The 27,898-nt window shown below is 34.6% G+C and overlaps 4 protein-coding genes and 1 long non-coding RNA gene across 7 annotated transcripts in view; 2 read left to right on the top strand and 3 right to left on the bottom strand.

The window, feature by feature from the left end:
• Nucleotides 1-3,204: 3,204 nt before the first annotated feature.
• Nucleotides 3,205-5,702, bottom strand: LOC149485476 (uncharacterized). The gene has a single exon (XM_089699637.1). It carries the CDS (start codon nt 5,284-5,286, stop codon nt 4,480-4,482), a length of 807 nt encoding a protein of 268 aa, XP_089555763.1. The 5' UTR covers nt 5,287-5,702; the 3' UTR covers nt 3,205-4,479.
• Nucleotides 5,703-7,891: 2,189 nt separating this feature from the next.
• On the bottom strand, nt 7,892-11,432 carry LOC149485477 (heat shock 70 kDa protein cognate 4). Its single transcript, XM_089700253.1, has 3 exons — nt 11,272-11,432; nt 10,596-10,803; nt 7,892-9,735 (listed from the first exon to the last, which is right to left on the bottom strand). The coding sequence occupies exons 2-3, from the start codon at nt 10,801-10,803 to the stop codon at nt 7,970-7,972; spliced, it is 1,974 nt and encodes a 657-aa protein (XP_089556379.1). The 5' UTR covers nt 11,272-11,432; the 3' UTR covers nt 7,892-7,969.
• A 2,321-nt stretch (nt 11,433-13,753) lies between these two features.
• On the bottom strand, nt 13,754-19,578 carry emei (transmembrane protein 161-like emei). The gene is made up of 10 exons (XM_089700310.1): nt 19,440-19,578; nt 18,994-19,356; nt 18,559-18,638; nt 18,024-18,239; nt 17,526-17,642; nt 17,178-17,318; nt 16,472-16,646; nt 15,870-16,103; nt 15,000-15,138; nt 13,754-14,780 (listed from the first exon to the last, which is right to left on the bottom strand). The coding sequence occupies exons 1-9, from the start codon at nt 19,440-19,442 to the stop codon at nt 15,016-15,018; spliced, it is 1,452 nt and encodes a 483-aa protein (XP_089556436.1). The 5' UTR covers nt 19,443-19,578; the 3' UTR covers nt 13,754-14,780; nt 15,000-15,015.
• Nucleotides 19,579-19,588: 10 nt separating this feature from the next.
• Nucleotides 19,589-19,993, top strand: LOC149485479 (uncharacterized). Its single transcript, XR_016316228.1, has 2 exons — nt 19,589-19,777; nt 19,879-19,993. It is a non-coding gene; the product is annotated as an uncharacterized LOC149485479 (long non-coding RNA).
• Nucleotides 19,994-21,143: 1,150 nt separating this feature from the next.
• Nucleotides 21,144-27,898, top strand: part of Vha100-1 (V-type ATPase subunit a family protein Vha100-1) — a 33,287-nt gene continuing 26,532 nt past the window's right edge. Inside the window, exons 1-5 of one of the 3 annotated variants that reach the window (XM_089700276.1) lie at nt 21,144-21,460; nt 23,459-23,638; nt 24,264-24,392; nt 25,970-26,058; nt 26,587-26,625. In XM_089700276.1, the coding sequence (XP_089556402.1) occupies nt 21,344-21,460; nt 23,459-23,638; nt 24,264-24,392; nt 25,970-26,058; nt 26,587-26,625 (554 nt within the window). In that variant the 5' untranslated portion in view covers nt 21,144-21,343. Of the gene's footprint in view, nt 21,461-23,458; nt 23,639-24,263; nt 24,393-25,225; nt 25,312-25,969; nt 26,059-26,586; nt 26,626-27,898 lie in introns of all 3 variants that reach the window. The other 2 variants (XM_089700278.1, XM_089700277.1) reach the window with 2 other exon arrangements.

Consider the following 27,898-nt stretch of genomic DNA (forward strand, 5'->3'; position numbering starts at 1 on the left):
ATATTAAAACGTATATATAATATGTGCGTCATTAATTTCTGACTGTTTCGAAATTTGGTGCAAAATAAAATAGTGTGTAAATAAAATTTGTAAAAAATCAATAAAATAAAATAATTGAGTAAAGATCTATAGGCATATTATGTATGTATTTATACAAGATATGTATATTATATATTTATACAGGGAACTTCTCAACGTGTTAACTATGAAATTATACTTTTACTCAATTGTTTAATTTTATTTACACACTGTTTTATTTTGCACCAAATCTCGAAACAGTCAGAAATTAATGACGCACATAGTACATAATATATACATATTAAGACAGAGGTTAAGCTTAAATAACTTGAAAAATAAATAACATGATCACGCCCACGTGTTGGTGTTTTAAAAAATTCAATCATAAACTGAGAATAACTGTAAATATTTTAGAATTAGAAAAATAAATATGTACCACAATAACATTCAAGTATTAGAAAAAATTTATACATAATTCCACCCACGTGCTAGTGTATCTATACATATTATCTATACATATTATAATAAAATTGAAAAAATTGAAAAATACAATCAAAAAGTGAGGTTAATTTTAAATAACTTAGAAAAATAAATACCATAATTACACCTAAGTATTAGAAAAAGATATGTAATTACTTACTTTTTTTTTAAATTCACTGGAATTAGAATAATTAAAATAAACACTTTGATTGTGCTGATCACTTTAATATAATATTATCACGTCACCATAGAGCGTTGGAAATAAATACGAGTGCAATAGAAAAACGGTCAAGTAAAGTGGTAGGACGTACGTTAAAACGATACGATATCCCTACTCCGCTGGAGAAAGTATACGTCGAATCACGCGTGGTAGGGATAAGAAAAAAATGTCACGAGTACGGCGTAACGCAAAAATGTAACGCGCGCGGCGTAACGCAAAAAATGTAACGCGCGCGGCGTAACGCAAAAAATGTCTCACAAAATTTTTGTCCACCCCCGATAAAGAAGTTTCACTTCAATACGCAATGTATAATATTAAGGTATCATGTACCTAGTACATTAACATGCAAATAAAATCATATACGAAAATATAATTAAAATTGTTCCCGTCTCTTACACTATGACAATACATAACAATGCAATGTATGAAACGTCATCATTAAAATTTTATAACACACAAGAAATATGAATAAAATATTTCAATATAACCATTCTTTAAATTCAAAAAATTACGTGACCTAAAACAACAACATACAATTTGCATGAATTGTAATAACAATGGCTATGTACATGATTAAAACATAAATTTACTTGGCGTTTTTCGTATTCGCCCTGATCGTGTAACATAATTTTTACAGCTGGATTTGTCTGTTTCAAACGTTACCTTTTTAATTACCTTTTTTGTATGTAGCGAATCATAAATTTTATTATCACTCATATTAACAGACTTACCGGTGAACTTAGTCACAATATTATTATCATCAGGTAAAACGTATGCAGGTTTTAACCTATCTATTGAAACGTTAAATTGTCTGTCCGTTAATTGAATTTTAAAAGTTTTATCCTTTCTACTAATGACACGATATGACCCATCATACGGCGGTTGTAATGGTTTCCGTACGGTGTCATTTCTTAAAAATACATATTCGCAATCAATTAAATCTTTATGTATGAACATTTTACACGGTAATTTATTAATTCTAGATACAGGTTTCATACTGTGTATAATCGACCTCAATTTATCAACATAACTATGTTCGTCACACGGTTTTATATTACTTGTGTCATAAAAATCACCAGGTAGCCTTATATTACTACCATAAATCATTTGAGCTGCAGTTACGCCTGTGTCTAATTTAACAGTTGTGCGTAACCCTAACAATACTGTTGCTAGCTCATCAACCCAAGAATTACAATTTAAACGAGCCATAAGCGCTGCTTTTAAAGTTCTATGCCAACGCTCTACTGCACCGTTACTCTGTGGATGATATGGGGTGGTCCGCAACTTTTGTATTCCCATTAATAACATAAGTTGCCTAAATAAATTACTTTCGAATTGTCGACCTTGGTCACTTGTGAGCCTAAGGGGACAACCGAACCTACAAATCCAACCCTCATACAACACCTTTGCCACAGTCTCCGCAGTAATTTCTTTTAAAGGAAAATCCTCGGGCCACTTGGTGTACCTGTCTATGATTGTTAAACAATATCTAAACCCTTCTGATGAAATTGGCAATGGCCCTACAAGATCAATATGTATATGCTCAAAACGGCTCGTGCCTTGAAAACTTCCTAAATCGGATACAGTATGTTTTGAGACTTTAGCTCTTTGGCACTTAATACATGTTTTAGACCAAATTCCTATATCCTTATTCATTTCTGGCCAAAAATATCTATCAGTTACTAATTTTTTTGTGGCTCTAATACCCGGGTGACTTAAATTATGCACAGCCTCAAAAGCTAAACGTCGAAATTGTTTAGGTAAATATGGTCGAATTCTATCTGTGGATGTTTCACAATAAATTTGTTTATTACAATCGAACATTGCAACACGCTTAAGTGTAAATTGACTGTTTGCGTTTGACCGGTGTCGCATTTCTGCAAGTTGTTCATCCGTTTCCTGCGCTTGGGCGAGTTCTGCGAAATCTAACACGGTGGGACATGTTATTGTTTCAATTCTCGATAACGTGTCAGCGACTATATTTTCCCTACCTGTTACATGACGAATATCTGTACAAAACTCACTAATAAACATAATTTGCCTAGTTCTTCGAGCAGTTTCCCTATTTGTACCTATTTTACTAAATGCAAAACAAAGTGGTTTATGATCTGTATAAACTATTAATTCGCGGCCTTCAACCATGTTGCGAAAATGAATAATTGATAAATATATCGCTAATAATTCTCTATCATAGGTACTGTATTTACGCTGAGCTTCCGTAAGTTTACGTGAAAAATATCCTAAAGGTTGCCAAATATTGTTAATTTTTTGTTGTAAAACTGCACCTATACACGTATCTGAAGCGTCAGTCATAAGAGACAATGGGGAATCTAAGGAAGGATATGTCAACAAAACTGCATTTTTCAAATCTATCTTACATTGTTCAAAATTTTGCTCTGCTAATTTATTCCAATTAATTTTACTTTTATCTTTTCGTTTCGCACTACCAAGATATTTATTTAACTCTGATTGATGTTCAGCCGAGTGAGGAATATGAGATCTATAAAAATTTAACATGCCTAAAAATCTTCTAAGTTCTTCTATAGTACTAGGCTTAGGAAAATCTAAAATTGCTTTAACCTTGTCTTCGAGCGGCCTAATGCCCTCGGTAGAAACTTCATAACCTAAAAACTCTAATTTTTGCTGACCAAAACTACATTTAGAAAAATTGATAGTTATACCGAATTGATTAAAACGTTCAAAAACTTGCTCTAAATGTTCTCTATGCTGAATTTCTGATTCTGAACTGATAATGACGTCATCGATAAAAATAAATAAGAAATCTAAACCTTTTAAAACTGTTTCTTGCATGAAACGTTGGAAAGTTTGCGCAGCATTTCGCAAACCAAACGGCATACGCATAAATTCAAATAAACCAAAAGGTGTAATAACTGCTGTCTTTTTTATGTCATTTTCTGCAACCGGCACAGAATTATAGGCTCTATTAATATCTAATTTAGAGAAAATTTTCTTATTACCCAAAATATATGTAAAATCATGTAAACGTGGTACTTGATAACGATCTGGCTTCGTAATTGCATTTAAACGTCTATAATCACCGCAAGGCCTAATATTACCATCTTTTTTAGGAACTATATGTAGTGGACTTGCCCAAGAACTACTACTCGGTCTACAAATCCCTAACTCTTGCATAACAATAAATTCATTTTTAGCCTTTACGTACCTGTCAGGAGGAAGCTGCCTCGCTCTCGCATGCACCGGCGGTCCTGTCGTCTCGATATAGTGACAAACATCGTGTTTTGGCGTCTCTTTGTAAGAAATAGGTTTAGTTAAATCAGGGAATTTATTCAATAAATCGGAATATGGACATTCCATAATAGTTTTTAAAGTGGGCACAGTAGAATTTGAGATATTTCCCTTAGTACTCAAATTAGTTACTTGATCAATCAATCTACGTCCGTTTAAATCAATTAATAATTTATGATTAGCTAAGAAATCCGCACCAATAATTGGTTGCTTTACATCCGCTAATATAAAAATCCAACGGAACGGTCGTCTCAGACCCAAATCTAGAGACAAAAAATGAATACCATATGTTTTAATTTCCGTTCCATTAGCAGCAAATAATTTATATTTATTACCTTCTGCATAAACCTTACCATACACCACACTACGCGGGATGACGGACACATTTGCACCACTATCAACTAAAAAGTTTAGTCCTGAATTTCTGTCCAAAACACTGAGACGGTTATTTATGTAGACTCGGTCGCAGGCACCCGTCGCTGGCTGCACCGATGCTAGTTTTCCGCTGGTCTCTCACGCTGACTAGGTTTCCAGTTGCACGGTTTCACACATTTCGTCGCTTTGTTTTTATATTTGTAATGATATTTACAAAGCCAATTGGGATTATGCCTTTGATTATGTTGAAATCTACCTCTTGACCTGGATCGTGACCTCGTTTTAAAATTTTGTGTATTATTTCTAGTTTCCAATCTTCTCAGTCGATTACTTAATTTTTCTATCTCACCAATCAAATTATTTTCTGGACTGTTGCTTAAACTGGACTGTTGAACTGCTGATACCGAGTTTAAGGGTGTCATACTCTCCATAACTTTATCTGCAATTGATGCCAAAATATCTTCACTTTTACTCTCGGAAACGGCTAACACAGCTCTTATTGCCGGCGGTAATAAATTTTGCCATAAAACTAGAAGTGTTTCTGTTGTTACTCGTCCACGCGCCAAATCTTGCATTTTCCTCATTAATTGTGACGGTTTTTGATCACCCAATTCCATTTCGCCGATTAATTTTTTTATTTGTCTATCTTCCGATTCTTCAAAAATTTGTAATAATCTTCTTTTTAATTTTTCGTATTTTCCGGTCTCCGGCGGGCTAATTAAAATGTCCGTGACTTGCTCGATGACTTCTGGCGTTAATTTAGAAATTACTATTTGGTATTTCGCCTCATCTGACATTTTCTGTGGCGATAAAACTGTTTCCGTTTGAATAAACCATATTTTCGGCGATTTCTTCCAAAAATCTGGGATGCGGGACGTAATGGAGATTGACGATAAACTTGCAAATTCTTCTTTAACGGGTTCCATGGTGATATTAAATTTTTATATGTAGATTTTATGTGTTATTAAATTTTATTTATTTAAATTTTACCGCTGCCACCGCCCTGTAGTTTCTTCTTGAGTTGTCCGTATATATAATTATTATATATTAATTTTGAATATTTATTCTCCCTACTACACACTCACGTCGATATAATATTACGTCGATACAGCTGTCGTCGAGATCACGTCGGGGTCACCAATTTAGTGTAGCTGTGTGTAGGGAGATGAAATTAAAGATAGCGGCCAATTAAATTTTATATTTCTTCTAAATTACACAAAAAATATACTATTTTAATTTATTACTACAATACGTGGGTCGGTGGCGAGAGTTACGGGACAACTGGGGAGCGACGCTATGTGACTGTGCGACGCGACCGAAAATCCTGCGTCAGCACAGCACCTACATACATAATATGCTTCTTGTTCAACTGAATGACAACCTATATACATATCTGTTGCTATGGATACTACTTTGTCTTCAGCAATATTTAAAATAGATTGATTATAATCCGCAACATGTTTATTTTTATTTTTAATTTACTTATTTTAAAAGTAATAAATAAACAAGTATATTTAGAGATTTTCAAAAAATTTTGCAATTTAAAATAATGTTTTTAAAACTGTTGAATTTTTCATTCACTTTGCTATTCACAATTGATCCGTTTGAAAATTTGAAAATAAATAATCCTATATAATTGATTATGATATTTGCCACTAGCTGGCGTATAAGTCAAGAAGCGTGTAGTATATGACATATACTTACAACCAATCAGAATTATTATTTTTAAATGGCGGAAACTACACAGACTATAGTAAGCGTTACTTCCGTCAGAAAAAAAATCTGAGTTACTCCCTAGTCGCGCCTAAAGAAGTTTTACTTCAAAAACCTTCATTATTTTTATATATTTAAATTATAGATTGTACAAAAACAGTGAAATTTTCTTGTAATTAAGTATAGTTTTTTTGCTAATATACAATTAAGCATTTTTACCAAATTTTCGAGCGCAAATTTGTGACGTTTGTCACCCGCAATCCTAGTGTTGCCACCTTAGACCATTTCGAGCTAAACTAAGCCCTTTTTTTGTATTCAACCCGTGTTTTAAGTTTTTAGTCCCAAAAGGGTAATCTAGCCCTATTTTGATTGGTTCAAAATTTACTTAAAATGGAGCCCATTTTGTAATTTTTTGCCATTTTACCATGCTAAAATAGGGTTTGTTTACTCGCTGAGCGTTCTGATTGGCTAATAAAGGTTAGTCGATCAGTAAAAAATTCCCGCTACTTAACGAAATATGCACGATTGGGGAAAAAGGCTAAAATATGCACTAACGCCGTAATTAGAGAGATTTATGCATTTGCATATGCAAATATGCAAATGCATATAATCCGATGTCTAGTTATTATATTTATAGCATGCTGCAGACTAAACAGTCTGCACGCAGCTGCGTACAAAGGCACAGTGTTCGGAACCGTACGATAATTATCGTACAAATACGATAATTTTGTGTCTACGTACGATGTACGATAGCATGTTATTATCGTACGCTGATTGTACGATAATTTCTATCATGCAAAATTCGAGAATTTATATCATTTCACCCATACAAATATGAAATTTTGACGTGCTTCATATCGAACTTTCATGAGAACAGTCAAATTTTGTCCGAGTGAATTTTAAACTTGGCGCGTTTATTGAACTTAGAGTGGAAAGGGAATCGGTTCAGGTCTGCATCTGTAATCTGTACCATGCGTAAAACCAAAGAGTATAATTTTAAAATTTTAATTAATTGAATTTTAATTAATTGAAAAAAAAAACTAAAAAGTACGATAATTTCTATCCATATTCGCCAAATGTACGATAATTTTACGCCCCTGGTACGATAATCAGTTCACTTCAGGTTGCTAACACTGCAAAGGCACGACTGTGTGGTTTTTATTGTTTCGTATTTCTGTAATATTATGTTTATATTACATATTGTATCATGTTTTAAATATTTTTATGAATGAAATACACCTACCTACCTACTTCCAAATATTGATGCAATACCTGGCTAAGTAATAGATTGAAGACACAGTTGTACTGATTAATTTCATTTCCCTACATTTGAAATAAGTAGTAAAACAGTATTGACGGTATTGAGTGTTCGATCTATTAGTAATTTTTAAACGTAGGAAGTAGGAAGATTTTTACGTAGGTAGTAAGTGGGTTGGTATTGGTAATACAAATCTACGGTAGGTAGTTTAAAAATTGTGAAATAATTTACAGGTTCATTGACCTACTCAAGCATAACATTTTTATCTATCCTACATCTGCAGCAAGCTTCCTTGATCTTGCTTCAGTATGGTACACCATTTATTATAGTAGGTACAGATTTTATTTTATCAGTGCAGAAGTTCTTATAGGTATAGGTAAATGGTTTCATTACTTCATGTTAAAATAGTTGTTCTAGAATTTGATGAAATTTTGTACTTCGATTTTTCATAATTAATAGTATTGAGAATATGTACTGTATTAAGTTTCAGAACACATTCATTATTTAGAATAATTCATCATATTGTGTATCTTGTGAGAGTATAAAAGAAAACAAAAAAATAAGTTACATCATTTATTTTGAATCAGGAGGAGTAACACCTTATCGGAAAGGATCTTATATTGTGAAAAGTGGAATGTTTAGTCAACCTCTTCGATGGTGGGGCCTGCTCCGCCACCGGGCGCCGCGCCAGCAGCTCCGGGGGCTCCGCCGGGGAAGCCGGGCATGCCGCCGGGCATACCGCCGGGCATGCCGCCCGGGGCTCCGCCCGCGCCCTGGTACAGCTTCGTGATTATCGGGTTGCACACGCCCTCCAACTCCTTCTGCTTGTGCTCGTATTCCTCCTTGTCGGCGAGCTGGTTAGAGTCGAGCCATTTGATGGTGTCGTTGCACTTGTCGAGGATGATCTGCTTGTCAGAGTCCGTGATCTTGTCCTTGAGCTTCTCGTCCTCCATGGTCGACTTCATGTTGAAGCAGTACGACTCGAGCGCGTTCTTCGCCTGGATGGTCTCCTTCTGCTTCTCGTCCTCGTTCCTGTACTTCTCGGCCTCGTTGACCATGCGCTCGATCTCCTCCTTCGACAGGCGGCCCTTGTCGTTGGTGATCGTGATCTTGTTCTCCTTGTTGGTCGACTTCTCGACAGCGGATACGTTCAAGATGCCGTTGGCGTCGATGTCGAAGGTGACCTCGATCTGAGGAACGCCTCGCGGCGCGGGGGGAATGCCGGTGAGCTCGAACTTGCCCAGGATGTTGTTGTCCCTGGTCATCGCACGCTCACCCTCGAACACCTGGATGAGCACTCCGGGTTGGTTGTCGGAGTATGTGGTGAAGGTTTGAGTTTGCTTGGTGGGAATGGTCGTGTTACGTTTGATGAGGGTGGTCATGACACCTCCCGCGGTTTCGATACCGAGCGAGAGGGGAGTCACGTCCAACAGAAGAAGGTCCTGAACTTCCTCGGACTTGTCGCCGTGCAGGATAGCAGCCTGAACGGCAGCTCCGTATGCGACGGCCTCGTCAGGGTTGATGGATTTGTTGAGCTCCTTGCCGTTGAAGAAGTCTTGAAGGAGCTTCTGCACTCTTGGGATACGGGTTGAACCTCCGACGAGTACGATGTCGTGTACTTGGGATTTGTCCATCTTGGCGTCGCGCAGCGACTTCTCGACGGGATCCATGGTGGACCTGAAGAGGTCAGCGTTCAGTTCTTCGAAGCGCGCCCTCGTGATGGAGGTGTAGAAATCGATACCCTCGAAGAGAGAGTCGATTTCGATGCTCGCCTGTGTGGATGAAGAGAGAGTTCTCTTCGCCCTTTCGCAGGCAGTTCTCAGTCTACGGAGGGCCCTCTTGTTGGTGGTGAGGTCCTTCTTGTATTTCCTCTTGAACTCCTGGACGAAGTGGTTAACCATGCGGTTGTCGAAGTCCTCGCCTCCCAAGTGAGTGTCTCCGGCGGTAGACTTGACTTCGAAGATACCATCCTCGATGGTCAGGATGGACACGTCGAAAGTACCACCGCCGAGGTCGAAAATTAAAACGTTACGTTCTCCACCTCCCTTCTTGTCTAGACCGTATGCAATCGCAGCAGCAGTCGGCTCATTGATGATTCGGAGAACGTTCATGCCAGAGATGGTACCCGCATCTTTCGTGGCCTGTCTTTGTGAGTCGTTGAAGTACGCTGGAACCGTGATTACTGCATTCTGCACTGTTTTGCCAAGGTATGCCTCAGCTGTTTCCTTCATCTTTGTAAGTACCATTGAACTGACTTCTTCCGGGAAGAATGTTTTGTCCTCGCCCTTGTATTGTACCTTGATCTTTGGTTTGCCACCATCGCTGATGACATCAAATGGCCAGTGCTTCATGTCTGCTTGCACTGTAGCATCCTCGAATTTGCGACCAATAAGACGTTTGGCATCTGTAACAATAGAAAACAACTGTTGTAGAACAAAGCTCATTTCAAGCAATTTTGACTAAATTTTATAATTTCTCAGATTAATTTTATCATTCAATATTTTCAGAGACTCTAGTCTAGTATATTGGTTATCATCATAATAAATTTGTTGCAGGCTTGGTTAACATTTCATAAGTTTTAATTAAAATTTCGTTTTCTAACTATTAACTATAAGTTTCTTGCCCTGGCTCGGCATGAGTAATAAACAAAGACTGATTTATATATTACTAACAAATTAATTCATAATAGGATTGACCCAAGTTAAAAAAGTATAACAAATAGCAGTAATATTCTCAATAAATACATTCTAATGGTAATATATTTTTTAGAATCTGTCGAGTAGTTAATCAAATTGTTTTATTTATCAATCCCATCAAAAATGTGTATGATACTCATCAATCAAAAATTTTTATCAATGAATTTAAGCAAGATAAAAGTTTGAGATAAATTCTGATTATTTTAATTATTTGATCGTTATTTTAAGGATGAATTTCAAATTCTTAATTTTATAATGATAGCATAATTCAACGATATTCATTTAAAAATGATCGTGACCTAAGTACAAAATGTTAAAATTAAATGATTCAAGTTTCATATTTATACAAATATTCAAGGCTGTCTTTGTTTTTATAATCATTCATCATTCATTTACACTATCAATAAATAATTTTTAACCTCAATAAATTCTTAAGGTCATACACATGCAAAATGCATAATTCTGTACATCTTACATAAGTACAACTAAATAATGAAATTAGCGTGCAACAAATAACTTGCATCGACTTAAAATCCTTTGTTATCTAACCGCGTGGTAAAATACGTACCGAAAATGGTGTTGTTGGGGTTCATAGCCACCTGGTGCTTGGCGGAGTCGCCGATGAGACGCTCGGTGTCTGTGAAGGCAACGTACGAGGGCGTTGTCCTGTTGCCCTGGTCGTTGGCGATGATTTCCACCTTTCCATGCTGGAACACACCCACGCAAGAGTAGGTGGTACCCAAGTCGATACCTACGGCTGGTGCTTTTGCTGCCATCTGCAAATAATCAGTTTGTTATAGCGTGGGACATACGCATTGCCGGCCGAGCGGCCATAACGTCAAATCGATAACGTTCGAGAAAATTCTACCAGTTTATGTGAATAGTGAAATAAACTGAAACTATTCACTACCGTAATGCAAATGCAAGTACTACATTACTATTTACGCCTTTTATGGGTTAAGTCCAAACACGTGGGAATTAAATGACAACCCACGCCAAATGGAGGACCATATCGATTTTTAGTCATTTCAATAACCGCATTTATGTAAAATACGAGAAATGAACGAGATTTTCAGGAAAAGTTAACGATAGTTAATGTGACTCATCACTAATCATTTATGGAGTTCAAGGATCTTCCGCTGGAAATTTTTCCCTTTGGAATTTCTATGAAATTACATCAGTTTATGAAAAATTATATATCCACAAAATTAACATTAACCAATAGATGTAGAAAATCAACTTACTGTGTATGCTTTATAATTATTATCACTTCAATAGACTTAAATAGTAGAACACTTAGCAAAGGTGCGCGATTGTCGGCCTCTTTTCACGAAATAAGATGGCGCATACGATCGACCAAGTATTTTATATGGACGCGCGTAATCACTCGACGTCACTAGGATTTTCTGGAATATTCCCCGGATCAACCAATGAGCTTTCGCGTTCGTCACCCCCTCGATTTGCTATTGGCTAAAATTTGGCGCTAGCAATGCAGCCAACCTGCAGATAAAATGGCTGCGTCACTTTGTAGGGATGTACGTAACTAAAAAATATCGACATTGTATTTTTAATTTTTATTTACAAAATGTCTTCTTATCTAATTTATTAAAGTGAAACTTTTATTACATCGTCTCAAACTTTTTGGTCTGTGTAGCGCATGTCGCGTGTATCGCGGCTGCCGAGTAGGTTTCATAAAACCACACAACATTTTTAGGTTTATCGACGTTTTTGAACAAACATAAATTATAAATACGTATATTATATATAACAAACTTATGTAAATTTCACATAGTCTGAAATACAAACGTTAATCCACATTTGGATTGGAGACCAATTTTAAATTAATTACTTTTAGTACGATCATTTGTTCAGGTTTAGGTATTGTTAATTTTCTAATTAACACTTACTAGACTATCGCCAGTGTAGACAGTAGATATTTCAGGAAACACAATCATAATTAAATACTAATTTAATGTATACTTCGTATCGTTACATCTTGGTTTGACTGCATTTTATAATTAAGAAACACACAATTCACTAGTTCCACTTTTACCACTTTATTTAGATTTTTATTACAAGAACCTGACGATGATGTTTCCAAACCGGTCGTAGTTTTTGTAATAAAAATCTAAATAAAGTGGGACTAGTGAATTGTGTGTTTCTTTAGTATAAATACGTACTTATTATTTACAGCAATTATTAAATATTATTATTATAACAAACATAATATAATATTACATTAACGTTGAAACCGATATTAAATAAAAAAGTGATCAAAATATAACTTTTTCTCGTTTTGTTAGCATTTTTTTTCTGCTTAGAATTATTGCTTATTTCACCAATCGAATCCTACTAGAAATATCAATATAACATTATATTCTTATCTGAACATACTACAGTAATTATTCTATTAAGAAAATTGATTTATACAATAGAACCACCACATCCTACTAATGTCCTCCTAACTAAAACTAGGTCTATCACCTGCTAATAATTTTTGTATTAGTAATGAATGTGAGTATCGATATAAATTTTACATCACTACGAGAACAGATAATAAATTTCTGTAATGTGTAGACTAAAAAAATGATTGGTGGTTTCGACTTTCGAGAATATTTTAGATTGCACATGCTCACTGTAGTCTTTGTACATCTAAATTCTAATCAATACCGATGTGTGATGTGTCACCTTGTTTTTCCTGCGTGTCAATTAATTTTTGGACTCATTTTACAAGATTTTACACAATAATGTCATGAATTTCTACATGCACAACATTTGTTTTGTACTTATACCAATTAATTACTTACTTAATGTACCTACTGCTTTTAACTGCATCACCCTAATATATTTTAGTTTATTTAATACTTAATTTAATATATTAAAAAAAATTGAAAAAATTAGGTACTTATGTATTACGAATTTCAAAGTGTAATTAGGTACTTAGTACTAGTAATAAAAGATCAAAAAGTCGCAAAGATAAACCAATAAATCCAAAATGTGATCGTTTAACTTTTTGTAGTAGGAGGTAGTAGGTAGTAGGTACTACCTATGGTTTTAGGCTGGATATAAGTACCCGTAGGTACATGCACACTGTAAATGCTTTTGAAATCGTAGTAATAATAGCTCAATGTTTGAAATTTTTTTTTTCAAACCCATTGAGGTATTATTACTAGGTACAATGTTCAAACCAGACTTCTTTCAATAAACTGTGGTTAATTCTATGATATATATAAAAAAGCTAGAGTCATTGGGTTAATTATTTACTATTACCATTTCTTTGGTTTTTATAAATATATTATTGAGTTATAGCCTACTTATAGGATTATCTAACTGACTTGACCATGAAACACCCTATTCCTATCTTAAAATCTTACCAACTGTTTTTTAGGTAGGTAGGTAGTAGGTACCAGCGAGCATGTGGGGTACATGCTCGATGGTAGGTACTTACCTATCTGGCACATTTTTCGATGTCCCTAAAATAGTACTTATCTATTTTCATCAGCTATTCAAGTTTGAATTATCCAAATCCGAAAATTTATTAAAAAAAAATATGATAGTTTGAGACGGTCATGTCGTTTTTTCTTCTGTCGTAGCAAAGTAGTCCTATTTTGGTTTTTACAAAAGTGTAGTTTCCAGTAAGATTTAAAAAATAACAGATATTTCATATTATTATTTGACTTGAGTCAGTACCTATGTTAAAGGGCATTTTAGTAAATAAATTACACATCTTAAAAAAGCTTTATTGAAAACAACACAGTACAAATAAATACTCTTATATCTAAGAGGCTTATCATCTATGAGATAAACTTTTTAGTCATGTCCTAATTTGGAGGGAAACAGTCAAATCAAGCAAAAGATTACCAGTATTTAGAATGCAATTTTAACACTTAAAAATTTATATATTTTTTGGACATTCAGTCATTTTTTATCCAGTATCTTTTTTATCTTTGTTAAAATGTATTTAGTTATACATATTATGATTAGTGTACTGTTACAAAAAAAGTGTATCATATTTTTGTATTGTTTTGTAATTTGACTTAATTAACTGGTAACCCTATTCATAACGCTTCAAACGATATACATAAAATTCTCACACAATAAACACATAATAACAAAGGTAATAATAATTTTGGGACATTCACTAAGACTAGCATATTGTTAGTAACAAACATAACAAACTATTTTCAATATTGTACTCTATCTATCTTTGTGCGTTTATAGGTTTTAATAATATAATGTAGGGGTTGGAAAAAAACAACATGAAATTATATTTTAATTCCTTTTAAATATTTTAAGTTTCCTTTCACATAACTCAAAGCTCGATTATTTATTTATTCAAAACTAGCGGTCCGCCCCGGCTTCGCCCGTGGTACATATTTACGTTTTCTCTACATAAAAACCATCCTCGTACTTCAAGGAATATAATAAAAAAAGAATTATCGAAATCGGTTCAGCCGTTCTCGAGTTATGCGCTTACCAACACATTTTGCGATTCATTTTTATATATAAGAAGATGATGAACGAACTATATTGAAATATCGCCAATTTCATACTTATCTAAATTATTAATATGAAAATAAATACTTAAAACATCACTTCATATTTTGTCATAATATTAAGATTTCAATTTATTTTTTCTGTGTTATATTTTATTTTTTTTTACTAATCAGTACAGCGAATCCATCAAATCATTTAATTCAATCACAATCGGTCCAGCCGTTCTTGAGTTATACAGGGTGTAACTAAATTTTTTCTCTAAGAGCGTATACGCACTATGCGGGTAGCCGCATTGCGGGTAGCCGTCCGGCTGACCGCAAGCACAATTATGTACGTAATATTCATTTCTATGCGCACTGCGATGCGGCTACCGCAGACCGCACAGTGCGCATAGAAATGAATATTACGTACATAATTGTGCTTGCGGTCAGCCGGACGGCTACCCGCAATGCGGCTACCCGCATAGTGCGTATACGCTCTAATTCATATATTTAGACTGAAGTACGGAAGTATGTTTGATACAGAGCTCCCAATGATGTTGTTAGGAAGAAAGAAAAGAGGGTCCACCAGCAGCCGAAGCCAAGCACTCCTCTATACACGGTTGTTGTTAAAATCTGAAAAATGACCAACATGAAAAGTTAATTATTTTTTATCATTTATTGGCATTTAATTTGTATTGTACTAATAATAAAAAGCTGTAGTTTGTTTGATTGAATTATTCGAATAAAATGTGTTAGGTTAGTTCTTCATCAATAAAAAAATGCCACATTAATTTTGCAAGTAAAGTTGTAAGTTGCCTCTCGGACATCAGTGAGAGTCGATGTGCTGTGCATTTCATTTAATAATAACAGACGTCAGACTAACAATAATTTCTGTTCATTAGAAATATGTATATGATTTACTTCATCGTTTTTTCATTTCAATAACAATTTATGCCTGACATCAAATAATTTCTTTACTTGAGTTATTAAATTATTTAAAAACATATGATACCACAAAATGGCGCTGAATCGATCCGATCTATTCGAACCGATAGATATCGATAAATCTAATAACGTCTTAATTTAGGTTTTTAATTTGTTTAAGGGCCGATTTTTCAATGCTTGGATAAAACTTATTCGTCGAATAATGTCTAAAACTACCATTTTAAAAACGTATTCTAATTGCCCGTATTTGACAGTTTACGTGACATTTTAATATTATCGTGTAATACTTTATTGGATGGATAAGTTTTATCAAAGCATTGAAAAATCGGCCCTAAATTATGTATGACGTCACAATGGGAGCCGAATCGCCTATGACGTAACAAAATGGCGGCGAATCGATCGTATTGTTAGCTGCTCACCGTCTTCAGGTTCTCCCACGCCAGCTGGAAGTGCTCCGCGGGCGGCCCGTCGGGGGTCGGCCCGCCAGCGGTCGGCCCGCCAGCGGTCGGCCCGTCGGCGGTCGGCCCGCCATCAAGCCCCGCCCAGCTGTACGCACCAAGCGTCTTGTACATCAGTGCGAGGTGCAGACACATGAGCATGGGACATATGTACTGTAGCGCGACCACGCATAGATAGTAGAACACGGACGCTATCTGAAATTTAAATTTAGAATTTACTAGCGCGCGCTTGGCTGGATTTTTTCTTTCGTAAAAATTCATGGGATGTTGCTGTAATAGAAAATAATGGAAATTTGAAGAAAATAATTAAACACATTCAACAACAAAGTGAAAAGCACTATATGGGTCCGTTTTTTTTCTTTCTGAGTTACAGAAAAGTAAAAACGTCGATGTTTTGTAAAAATATAAATATTTATTACAATATATCACTCATGTAAAAAATAATAATGTTATTAATTTTCTTTATATATAATATACATATAATAAACAGATTTTCTTTATATTTGTGTACTTAGAAGCAATTTTGACAACTTTGAGCCCTGTCGATTTTAAATTCCACCTACCTTCTTCTGCAGCTCCACATTCGTTATCCTACCGGCTTCTTTCTTCTGTTCCTCCAGTCTCCGGTAAGCCATGTCCAGGTAGACCTGCATCTGCTGCGGCATCAGCACCAAGCGGAGCACCACGGACATCACTATGAGGATGAGACGCAGCGAGTCATATTGGTCTGATGTCATGCTGGAATTTTTGGTGAAAAACTATGTGTAAATGTGTATAGAAAATTTATGACGAATTTGATGAAATAAATGTATGAAAAAGGGATATATGTTGTTTTATTTTATCACATTTTCCCTTTTGGTAAACAATATTCTATAGTGTTAAACTGATATTATGAAGAGAAAATATTTATTGAATCCATTCCAAAACAAAACTGAATTGATATTTTAAATCTATTACATTTTAGGCCAAATTTTTATTACTGTAGAATCTGGGTAATACATATGGGATATCTTTATTCAAACACCACAAGTATAATAACTTTTCAAAACTCTACAATTAATAAATATTTAATAACTAGCTGCGCTCCGCGGTTTCACCCGCGTGGCTCAGCTTCTGTTGGTCTTAGCGTGATGATATATAGCCTTCCTTGATAAATGGGCTATTGAACACCGAAATAATTTTTCAAATCGGACCAGTAGTTCTTCAGATTAGCACTTTCAAACAAACAAACTCTTCAGCTTTATAATATTAGTATAGATTTCAACTCACATAGGTGCTTCCATTCCACTAAACACTCTGACGGTAAGATAGTTCCTTGTCACCGGTCGCACCCACATAAGAGCTAGGATAAACGGCATTGCAAAGTTTAAATTTAACAAAAGCGCTCTTAGCTTATTGTCACCGTAGTACCTGTAAATATAACAAAATTAAACATGTAAGCAAATAAATAAAATACATTTATTTTAAGTTTAATTTTGAACTAAATTCTATATAAGTATGATATTTCACACAAAGATAAAATAATGATAAAATTAGGTTAGGTTAAAGACATATTTTGAGCAAATTTGAAAACTAAAATAAACCATTTATTGATATGGATTTCTATATAACACTTACCTAAGTGAATCCCAATGCATTCTCGCTACTCTCAAACCAGGGAAAGTAAACAAGGTACCGATAATAGCTGCCCACACAGCTAGAGATAATTTCAGAATTAACTTAGATGCTGGTCCTCTGTAATTAAAGGAAATTTCTAATTTTTTTTTTTTTTTTTTTTTATTATTATTGCCATCTGCGATCAGTCAACGGACTATGAGCAGATAAATATAATATATAATATAGAATATATAATAGATAATTTCTAATTAACATGGAAATGTTCATTTCAAATATTGCAAAAATATCAATAATAATGTATCTCTAGACATGTGATTTGCTACAAATTGTTTATTTAAACATTTTTTCTACTTTATATTGAATGTTGGTATAATAATTTATTTATATTTAAGACAACTCCTTATAAAGTTTTAAAGCACACATGCATAAACTTGCCTTTTCAAAGATACATCTTCGAAACACTACTCACTTAGACAATATATATCACAAAATACTTACACAGAACTCAAACCTTGATTCTCCAGGAACTTAGAGGCGTTCTCATAAAAGCTATCATACGCAGGGTCAACTCCAACCTCCAGGTTGCTGTCATCAACGATAAGTACCATCATAGCGATGAGTAGGAACACACAGAACGATACAATGCATGTTGATCTCTCGCCGATTGACTCGTCACTTGTGAAATACTGCTTCGTGAGGGAGAGCAATATCTTACTGTGCGTGGGTTAGAGAGAAATTATTGATGTTTGTTAACACTGCAACTATTAATTAGTTACTTATTTTATATTTGAAGAGGTTAAGTTTCAATATAACTAGTTTTAAACTTAAATACATATAATGAGAAATCATAAAAATAAAGACTTGTCCCAACTAAAAATTATTACATTTTATACATCATAAAAATTAAATTCTTGAAGTTAGTTTTGGTAGCATTTATACTATGTAATCTTTTTTATGTTCATGTTGCTAAATAAATTTTATACTTGTATTAGTAGAATTTTTCCAATAAGTTTTTATATTTTTCAAAGGATACAATGAGAATAACACCACCAGTAAGCACCATACCATACTTAAATTAAATTCATCTATCAGTGGAAAATATGATGTGTAGATCTGGAAAAGAAACAGGATTAATTAGAAAGTTATCAATAATATTTAACCCATTGAGCCCCGAACGGCCCGATCGGTCCACGACACAATAGATTTTCTATTGTGTCTGTGATTCCGGGGCCTGAGTTATTAAAGAAAATTACTTAATTATATACACTGACTAGCTGTGCTCTGCGGTTTCAGCCGCATTGCTCTGCTCCCGTTGGTCTTAGCGTGATGATATATAGCCTATAGCCTTCTTCGTTAAATGGGCTATCTAACAACTAAATAATTTTTCAAATTGGACCAGTAGTTCCTGAGACTACGTTCAAACGAACAACCAATAATATTAATATAGATTAAATGTAGTATAACTTACCTCAGACATAATATAAACTATACTAGAATACAGTGTGAAATCAATTATCCATATATATTCAGTATAAAATCTTAAGTGAATTACATCTAACGGTGACACAGGAGCTTTTTCTAAATGTATATCCAAATTTCTAGGAACATGAAAAGTCTCTGGTTTCCCATTCTGTTCATTTTTGCTACCTTTTTTTCCTTTCGGCTTGTCTTTCGGCAATCCCGCTAATGTCTTTAACTCGCTATTATCTGGATATAAATATCTGTACAACCCTTGAGAACATAGCAACCATCTTGCAAATGAATAATTACCCAATTTTTGTATCACTGATACCATTATAAGGGTAATAACTAGTTGAGCTCCTAAAAGCGCCTGAAAACAAATTGGTTTTGATATTTAACTATAATTAGAAAATAAATGTGTGATATGAATGTATAGATCTTGAAGAAACACACCATGGTAACCAATTATCATTTGCCGTTTAAGTTTATTTCATTCATGATCTAAAATTAATAGGTAAATTATTTTTATTTTCATCCGGGATCTCTAACCTCAATTTCTTAATTTAATTTGATGTTTAGCGCATGGTGTGACCATATATTATGGTGGCAGTACACATGGGCCCAACGTGTTGGGCCAACGGGTTGGGCCAACGTGTAGAGAGCTACTTGGCGGTATGTTGGCTTCATTAGCCTAGTTGGCGCCAATATTGGCAGGCCAACCGAATGTTGTCGGTTTTTTGTGCACACATCAAAGGATCTTGGCGCGCTCCGCAAACAGCGTTCACACGTTGGTGTCTTGTTCAGTTTGTTGTTACGCGTCAGCGGAGACAGTATCGTTGCGCGTCAATGAAATTTACGTTTAACCATGTTCCAATAGCGATGGAGGCCCGAGGCGCCGATGTGGACAAGCAATGAGGTTTTACAATTCGTAGAATTGTATCGACATGAAGGAATAATTTGGAATCCACGGCATGAACTACACAAAAATAAAAACCAATCTCAATAAATCAGATGTTTTATTTTCTATTTATTATATTATTCTAGATGTTTTTCTTATCTCACTTTCATACAATGCGATAAAAAAAAATATATTTATAAAAAGAGTAAAATAGTATTAAAAAGTTACTTGTTCTTAAAAATTAAATAACAATATACAATGAGCGTGGTTTTGATCAAATTGTGCTTTATTACATAAATAATATTATCATTTAATATAATAATATTATATAATCTTTAAAGTTTCGTTTTATAGGTAATTAAAATTAAATTAAGTGTAAAATGTACACATTTTAAACATTTGAAAAAATCTAAACATAATAATGTTTTATTTATACAGTTATAAAAAAAGGACAATAGAGATTGGAAAATGGTATCATCGCAGACGGCAGAGTACACTCATTGTTATTGATGCACATGTACGTAATAATTAAACGCACTGTATATAATTAAATTGCCGCGGCTGCAAGAACTTCTACGGACTACGTCCATCTTTGAAGCGCCAATGCAGAATGATCAGTACGCCAATGTGTGAACAGGAATCTTGATATCCTTCATTTTTTCCCAACACGTTGGCCCAACGCCTTGGCCCCATGTGTACTGCCGCTATCAGAAATGTTGGAAATAAATAATTGAAATTTTATGAAGAAATATTTGATTGCAAGGAAAAACTAAATGTTAAATATTTATGGTATCTCAATTATAATAAGGCTTTGTTGTGTGTTTATTTTTATATATTAAGAAAAAATATATTTATAAGTTACATAAGATAACATATTTGCGTACAAAGGATAACTTTGACGTTAATATCAGCATACAAATAATTACCCAATTTTAGGGAAGTTTTTTCATAAAACATGAAATCAATCGAGCTTATTATAAATCAAAACGATACTTAAATCATTTATAATCATAGAATTGTCAAAAAGAAATATTGTTTGATTAATAAAATAACAATTTTAATTTAATTTTCTTCCATATCAAGTTTTAAATAGAGTAATACAAATATTATTTGATTGATCTTAACGCAATCTTCTTTCATCATGTTTAATATTTTATTAACGAAAAGGTAAAAATTTAAAAGTGCACTGGTTGATGGTACTGTCAACTGTCGACTGTTGTAAATTTCATAAGATAAGTTAGTTAAAATTTACTTTATGGCGATAGCAACACTTGCCGCGACTGCGCTTTTGCGTGCGCATGTCTGACGAGATATTGTAATCTTTATTTTCATTCCTAGTATTGATTTCCTCGTTACTCCGGTTTCGTCGCTGTCGAAGTCCGTTCGTACACGGATGCGGCGGAGATCCGTCGTGGAATTATATTTTTTTGTAGTGCAGTGTTGAACGAAATCCACCAAGATGGGTTCGTTGTTCCGCAGCGAGGAAATGACTTTATGTCAGCTTTTCTTGCAAAGTGAAGCGGCATATGCATGCGTGTCTGAGCTTGGAGAATTAGGACTTGTCCAATTTCGCGATGTGAGTATTGAACAACGCCCCTTCGGGTATAGTCTATAGTTCGACATAAAATTTAAAGAAAGGTAAAGGTGACCTGATTCCTTTCCGATTAGATTTCATAAAAATGCCCTCGATTCGATATGGTCTGATAATATTGATTTATTGGATATCTTTATTACGGTTGTTCGTCTCTACCTAACTATCTATACCTACCTATCACACATATTTTAATGAATTGAATGTAACTTGTACAATAATTATGCATTATTATTTGTGCTTGTTACAATACAATCATAAATTATTATTTCATAACCAAAAAACAAAATAATGTAAGACATCACTGATTGTGATTATATTTAAAAATGTTATGAAAACATAAACTGCGCACAGAATTAATATTTTAATGACTTAATAAAGTTATTCATTTATAAAATTGTGTTAAAATTAATTAAGTTATGACTATTACATTATAGTAAAATATCAAAATCATGTCATGTGATTTAATTTTTTAATCAATAATCTACTAATTTTAAATACCTGTTATCATACTCATAAATCTTTAAGGTTTTTATAATCATTGATAACTCATTGATTGATGGTTTTTTTATTGATAAATTAAAAACGAATTCTTTTTTTTAATTAATTAAAGAGAAACCAGAAAAAATTATATTTTTAAATGTTTTCATAAAATAAACAAACTATTAACAGTTAAAAATGTTTTTTTATCCATTCTTAGTTATTATGACGGCATATTTTTCCTTTTAAATTATTTCATAAAGACTTATACTTGCTGTGGAAATAAAAGAATAAAAGTAAATTAAAAGGTATTAACAAAACACTCATTGCACACAATATTTTGTTGTGGTATTTATCTCTGATCACATTCACAAACATGATGAAAATTGTAATGAAAACTCCAAACTGCAACTTTCAAACAAAAAAAATATTCAAAATCCCTTCTTCCCTTCTGTAGCTATGAGGCTACAGACTGACACACAGACACCTCAAACTTATTACACTCATTGTTTTTGCAACAAGGGGTAAAAATGTACAAATTATGGGTTACTACATAATATTATGTAGTCTGATATTTGAAAAACTAAGTAATGCAATTATGCTTTACTCTTTTGCATTCCATTTAAACCCATTGCCATATCTATACCATCTATACTAATATGTATAATTTAAGGGGAAAGGTTTGTAATTATGTATGTATGTATGGTTTTCACGCATAAACTACTGGACCGATTTCAAAAATTCTTTCACCATTAGAAAGCTGCATCCTCACTGAGCAACATAGGCTAGGTTTAATCCCAGAAATTCTATGGGATCCCACGGGTTTTTCTTTGAAAATGCGGGTGAGTCCGCAGGCGGAAAGCTAGTTATTAAAATTTTACAATTTGGATTTTAGGCAATTGACCATTTAATTTGCATTTGACTACTTGAAATCACTTTACTATGACATGCTAATTATATAATTTTATCATATGTTGTCATTGTATGGCTAATCTTTACATCTGAAGTCAAATAAAATATTTAGATTTTAGAATGAGTGTTTTCATGAAAATAGAAAATAAGTAGGAGGAAAGTAGTCTATATACCTATATAAAAATTAAACCCGTTTCGCGTTGTCACGGCATCACGTGTGAACGGCTGAACCGATTTCGATAATTCTTTTTTTTAATGTTTGTGGAAGTCCAAGGATGGTTCTTATGCAGAGAAAACGTAAATATGTACCACGGGCGAAGCCGCTAGTTACATATAAAAGTAAATACATATTTAGAAGTTCAATCTTAAGTCTCTAGCTTAGAAATTGGATTCATTTCAACGGTCAAAGTACTATTTGAGTACACACATTGTAGACTTGTTTTCAAAAGAATTTTATGCCATATTTCCTGTAAATGCCAAATGAAGTGTTCTCCTGATCTTTATCATACCAAAAAGATACTGATATTAAGTTCTTGTTACATTTTGTATAAACATTACAACAAATTACTAAACAAAAACTTCCTACCACAGTTGAACCCAGACGTCAATGCGTTCCAACGTAAATTCGTCAATGAGGTGCGGAGGTGCGATGAGATGGAGCGTAAGCTTCGGTACCTCGAGAAGGAGATTCGCCGTGATGGCATCCCTATGTTGGAGATACCTGGTGAATGTCCGGAGGCACCACAGCCCAGGGAGATGATTGATCTTGAGGTAAGGAAACTGATCTTACTGAGGATATTTAAACAAGTTAAGATTGAAGTAGTTGTGATTTGGCCCAAGCACGTCATAAATTTGGCAAAATTGTAAATGTTGCAATTTAAAAACTAGAAGGAAAGGTAACCGGTACCAAAATGTTATTGGTATGTAGGTTATAAATGAAAAAATGCAGTAAGAAAGAGTAAAAATAATTTCGATAGAATATTGCAAAAATTATAATAAGTGGTAAGAATCTTCCACATCAAATATAAGAATAATCATGCAATGAAAATTAAATTGTTAAGTTATTCTCAAATTTTGGCATGCATCTTATCCTGCGACCTTATTCCTGACACACATTGTTGCATACTTGAGCCTTGCATGAATTATACGAAAATACCGAACATTTCACATATCATGTAAGTATGGAAAGTATTAACGATTTTTTAATAGCCAATCTTTATCCGAAATAGTATTGATAAATTATAACGAAATTAATGCCATCAAAATTTTTTTTCTATATTTTTTCCCGAAGGTTGAAAATATTCTATTTATCTATATTAAAAAAAAAGGCATGTTAATTTCTTCAAAATATCTCCAAGTTCTTAACTTTGTGGGTTACACGTACATTTTTTCCTAGGCCACCTTCGAGAAATTGGAAAACGAACTCCGCGAAGTGAACCAGAACGCCGAAGCATTGAAGAGAAACTACCTCGAGCTCACTGAACTCAAGCATATACTCAGAAAGACGCAAGTTTTCTTCGACGAGGTTAGTTAGTAAACCTTAATCACCCAAACCATTCATCAAGACATGTCTCAGTAATTGTTTTGACGTCGATAACTTTAATAATTGTTCACAGCTAGGCACTATAATATGGATAGTTAACAAGATAATAAGTTACGTTCGCGACTCCCATGTGATCGCGGCTGTTCTAGCTGTTAATTAATTATAAACGTATACTAATCTGAAATCTCATACGTCACAAGACAACTTTAGCGTAATCTAATTTATATTTTGTAGCATTTGTGACGACTCACCTGTGCGAGATGATTTTGACTTTCATTTTTTTCGTTTGGAACCAATCATTATTGGCGAAGAATGGCTGTTGTAGAAAAAAGTAGCTCCAAAACGAGAAGCTAATAATGTCCTTGTCTCTATCATCCTTTTATTTTCTTATGTTTTCTTTAAGTTTCGATCGATGTGTCATGCTTATTTAGGGATTTGTGTGATTGCAATAAGCAGATGGATCTGTCTTTGTATTACTAAATTGCACAATTCCAGCGATCGATAACACCCCTATAAACATAATAAAGGTCGTGGGTCTATGCAAATTCTGTCACATTACGATTTCAATAATAAATCTAAACAGAAATCACATTTGGTTCTATGAAGTGATTTTTTGTGCGACGTCATTGTTACATTTTTCGGATCTTCGTTAACTCGATCGAATCGAAAGTGTGGCACAGGGTCAGTAATAAAATAATAAAGTGCATTAACCCTGGCGTGTGATGGCCGAATAGCTTAATACTTTACTGTATCGAAAAATGTGACATTGACATTGCAATGCTGACTTTCGCGCCGTTTCGGCGCTTTTGCACAAGATGGCGGACCCTTCGCGCGAGGAGGAGCAAGTGACCCTGCTCGGGGAGGAGGGCCTCATGGCGGGAGGGCAAGCGCTCAAGCTGGGGTATGCTGATTAATTATGACCTCCGACGTGCTCTGACTCGTGCGAGTCAAAGCAAGTCCTGGAGTGATGTTATTTTTGCAGCGCTTGTACTGTGACGCTGATTCGGGAGTCTACCGCTCACCACTCAGGCAAGCATTGGAGACGGCCGGTTTATAGTATATCGATAGCGTAACACTTTTTTAACGTTCTGTGTGATGATTGATAGCTTAACTTAGAGACGGTTCCGATACACTTCTAATACGTGGCTTAGAGATTTAGACGAAACGTGAACCTAATCGACTGCTGCCTGAGTGAGTTTTCACTAACATTGAAACATAATTTATTTTTGAAGTCCACCGTGAACGGGCCGGGATGCGTCCGCAGTAGGGTCTGCGTTCATCCGTCATGCTTTCCGTATTTGTTTTTGCATGCTTTATGATTTCTTTTCATATGTGAGTAGTCACGAGGAGATTATACTTTAGTTTAGATACACCCCAACCGACACCGTAGAACTAACAATTGGAAAAGCTTGGAATCGCTAGAGAGCACAGAATCGAAGCGTGTTGGTGCTATTTTTTACTACAACAAGCGTTAAAAGTCAGGCGTTATATGTCGATGCTGTTCGCTTCCGTCGTGTGCGTCCTTGGGCGATGTCTGTACATGTTTGTTTGTCCGCTAGCACGAGGGCGGGGCCGGTACGACTGAGTCCATGACACGCGCTCTCATATCCGACGATCCGAACATACATATGGGCCAGGTCCAACTAGGGTATGTATGCTCGCGCCTCGCACATACAGCACTAGTGTGACACCGATGACTCTGATCGCCGCTGAAATTGATGCTGTTCACATTAACGCAAGATCGTGACGTACGTTGCAGATCTATAATCGTTTCAGTGGTGATTAAGATGTATTATATTTGACAGTTCTGGATTAAGGAAGTAAATGACTTTTAAAGCCGGCCGACGACGATTTGTTTTCATGCACGACGTCAAGCGATAATCCATCACGCCGTTCACACATGGTGACGTTTTTATTATTTGTCAAACTACCGTAATGTCAATGTTTAGCGCGATAGCGGAGCGCAGTGATGTAGCTCATGCGCTCATTATCACAAATCGTGCATTGAGACGAATCGATGAGGCGACTGAAAAATTTTTGTCTCTTTCAAAATTGAACTTAAATAAATACAATTAATTGCATGTCCCAATGAAATTGTTAATGAAGAACTAATTTACTTATCATATTTACTTGAAATAATGCATAAATATCTAAATGTGCTTGGTTTATTCCCTAGTTTTCGGGACAAACAAGAGTCCTTGGAATTCCTGCCTTGGTTAGTAGTGTACATAATATTTTAATGTAGTTGGGTTATGGTAGCGTATAAACGATATAGTCGTAAAAATATACTGGTGTTTGTATCGTGTCTGTCTCTAGTTATAAATCTTTCCGCTTCTCGTATTCCGCGTAGCTTCGACTTCTGTCACACTAAACCTGCAAGGGCATTTGGCTTACTAACACACTTATTCACAATATGTATCCAATGCGTCATGTAACTTGGACTTCAAGAATAGATGATGGACTAGGTGCGAATACTGTAAATGCTGGATTTTACGTGATCTAACGTTTTGTATAAACGCGTTTCGGTGTGAGCTATAAATACAGGGACGGGCGCCGGTGTGTGTGTCGAACGTTTGCATGTGTGCCGTCGCGATGCGTCGGTGTGACGGCGTGACCTATGGGAGCGTACCATTTAACTGTCACTACTGGTGTACGTTTGTATTTTTAGCTATACATTGACGCACACATTAGCATAGTTAATTTCATAATATGCTTTATATGAAGCGTTTAGATTGCGTTCACTTTTTTCGAATCCATACTAAACAGCGTCTTGGTACGAGTGTCTTGATATATTATAAGCGTCATATACCAAATATTATACGTTTTAGTGAACCGTAACGAATGCTGAAGGCATTTAAAATTCAAATACTGGCTGAAACGGTACTAACCTTGAATCGATCAAGTATGGTTGATAATATTTCTTGTATTGTTTGAATTGTATTCTCTGCGATATCTGTGTGAGAGGCGTGTGTCCATATAAATTATTTAACAATATGTTATGGAATATATAGTACTCATAATAGGTATAGATATAACAAAGTTGTCGTTAAAATTAACATTTTAGGATTAAAACGTAATTATATCGATGACGATATATAATTTAACGGCTCGGTCGATGATTTGACAAACCTACGAATTGGTAAACTCCGTCATTTTTGGTAACGTTTGTTAGAAACATTTTATGCCTTCAGTGTCTCAATATTAAAATTAATAGGGCTATCTACCTGTAGAAATCATCCATATTAAACGAATGAAAATAACCCAAACGAATTAATTTTATATGGTACAATAGGCCTCATAAAACTATTCTCATATATTTGTTTCTATCGTTGTTGTGTAACTATTGTTTTTATAATATATGTCTTTTATATATTTTCCTCAAGTTTAATAGAGCTATAAAACTTGGCAAGAGCACGATTTGTGGTAAATGGGCACTTCTTTGTCATTTTCCATTCCTTGTTATAACTTATAGCATACCTACATATTTA

This window comes from Colias philodice, chromosome 10 (assembly GCF_061535455.1).
Source record: "Colias philodice isolate Cphi_HAF_F1 chromosome 10, ilColPhil1 Martin Lab GWU primary, whole genome shotgun sequence".
Classification (NCBI taxonomy): Eukaryota; Metazoa; Arthropoda; class Insecta; order Lepidoptera; family Pieridae; genus Colias; species Colias philodice.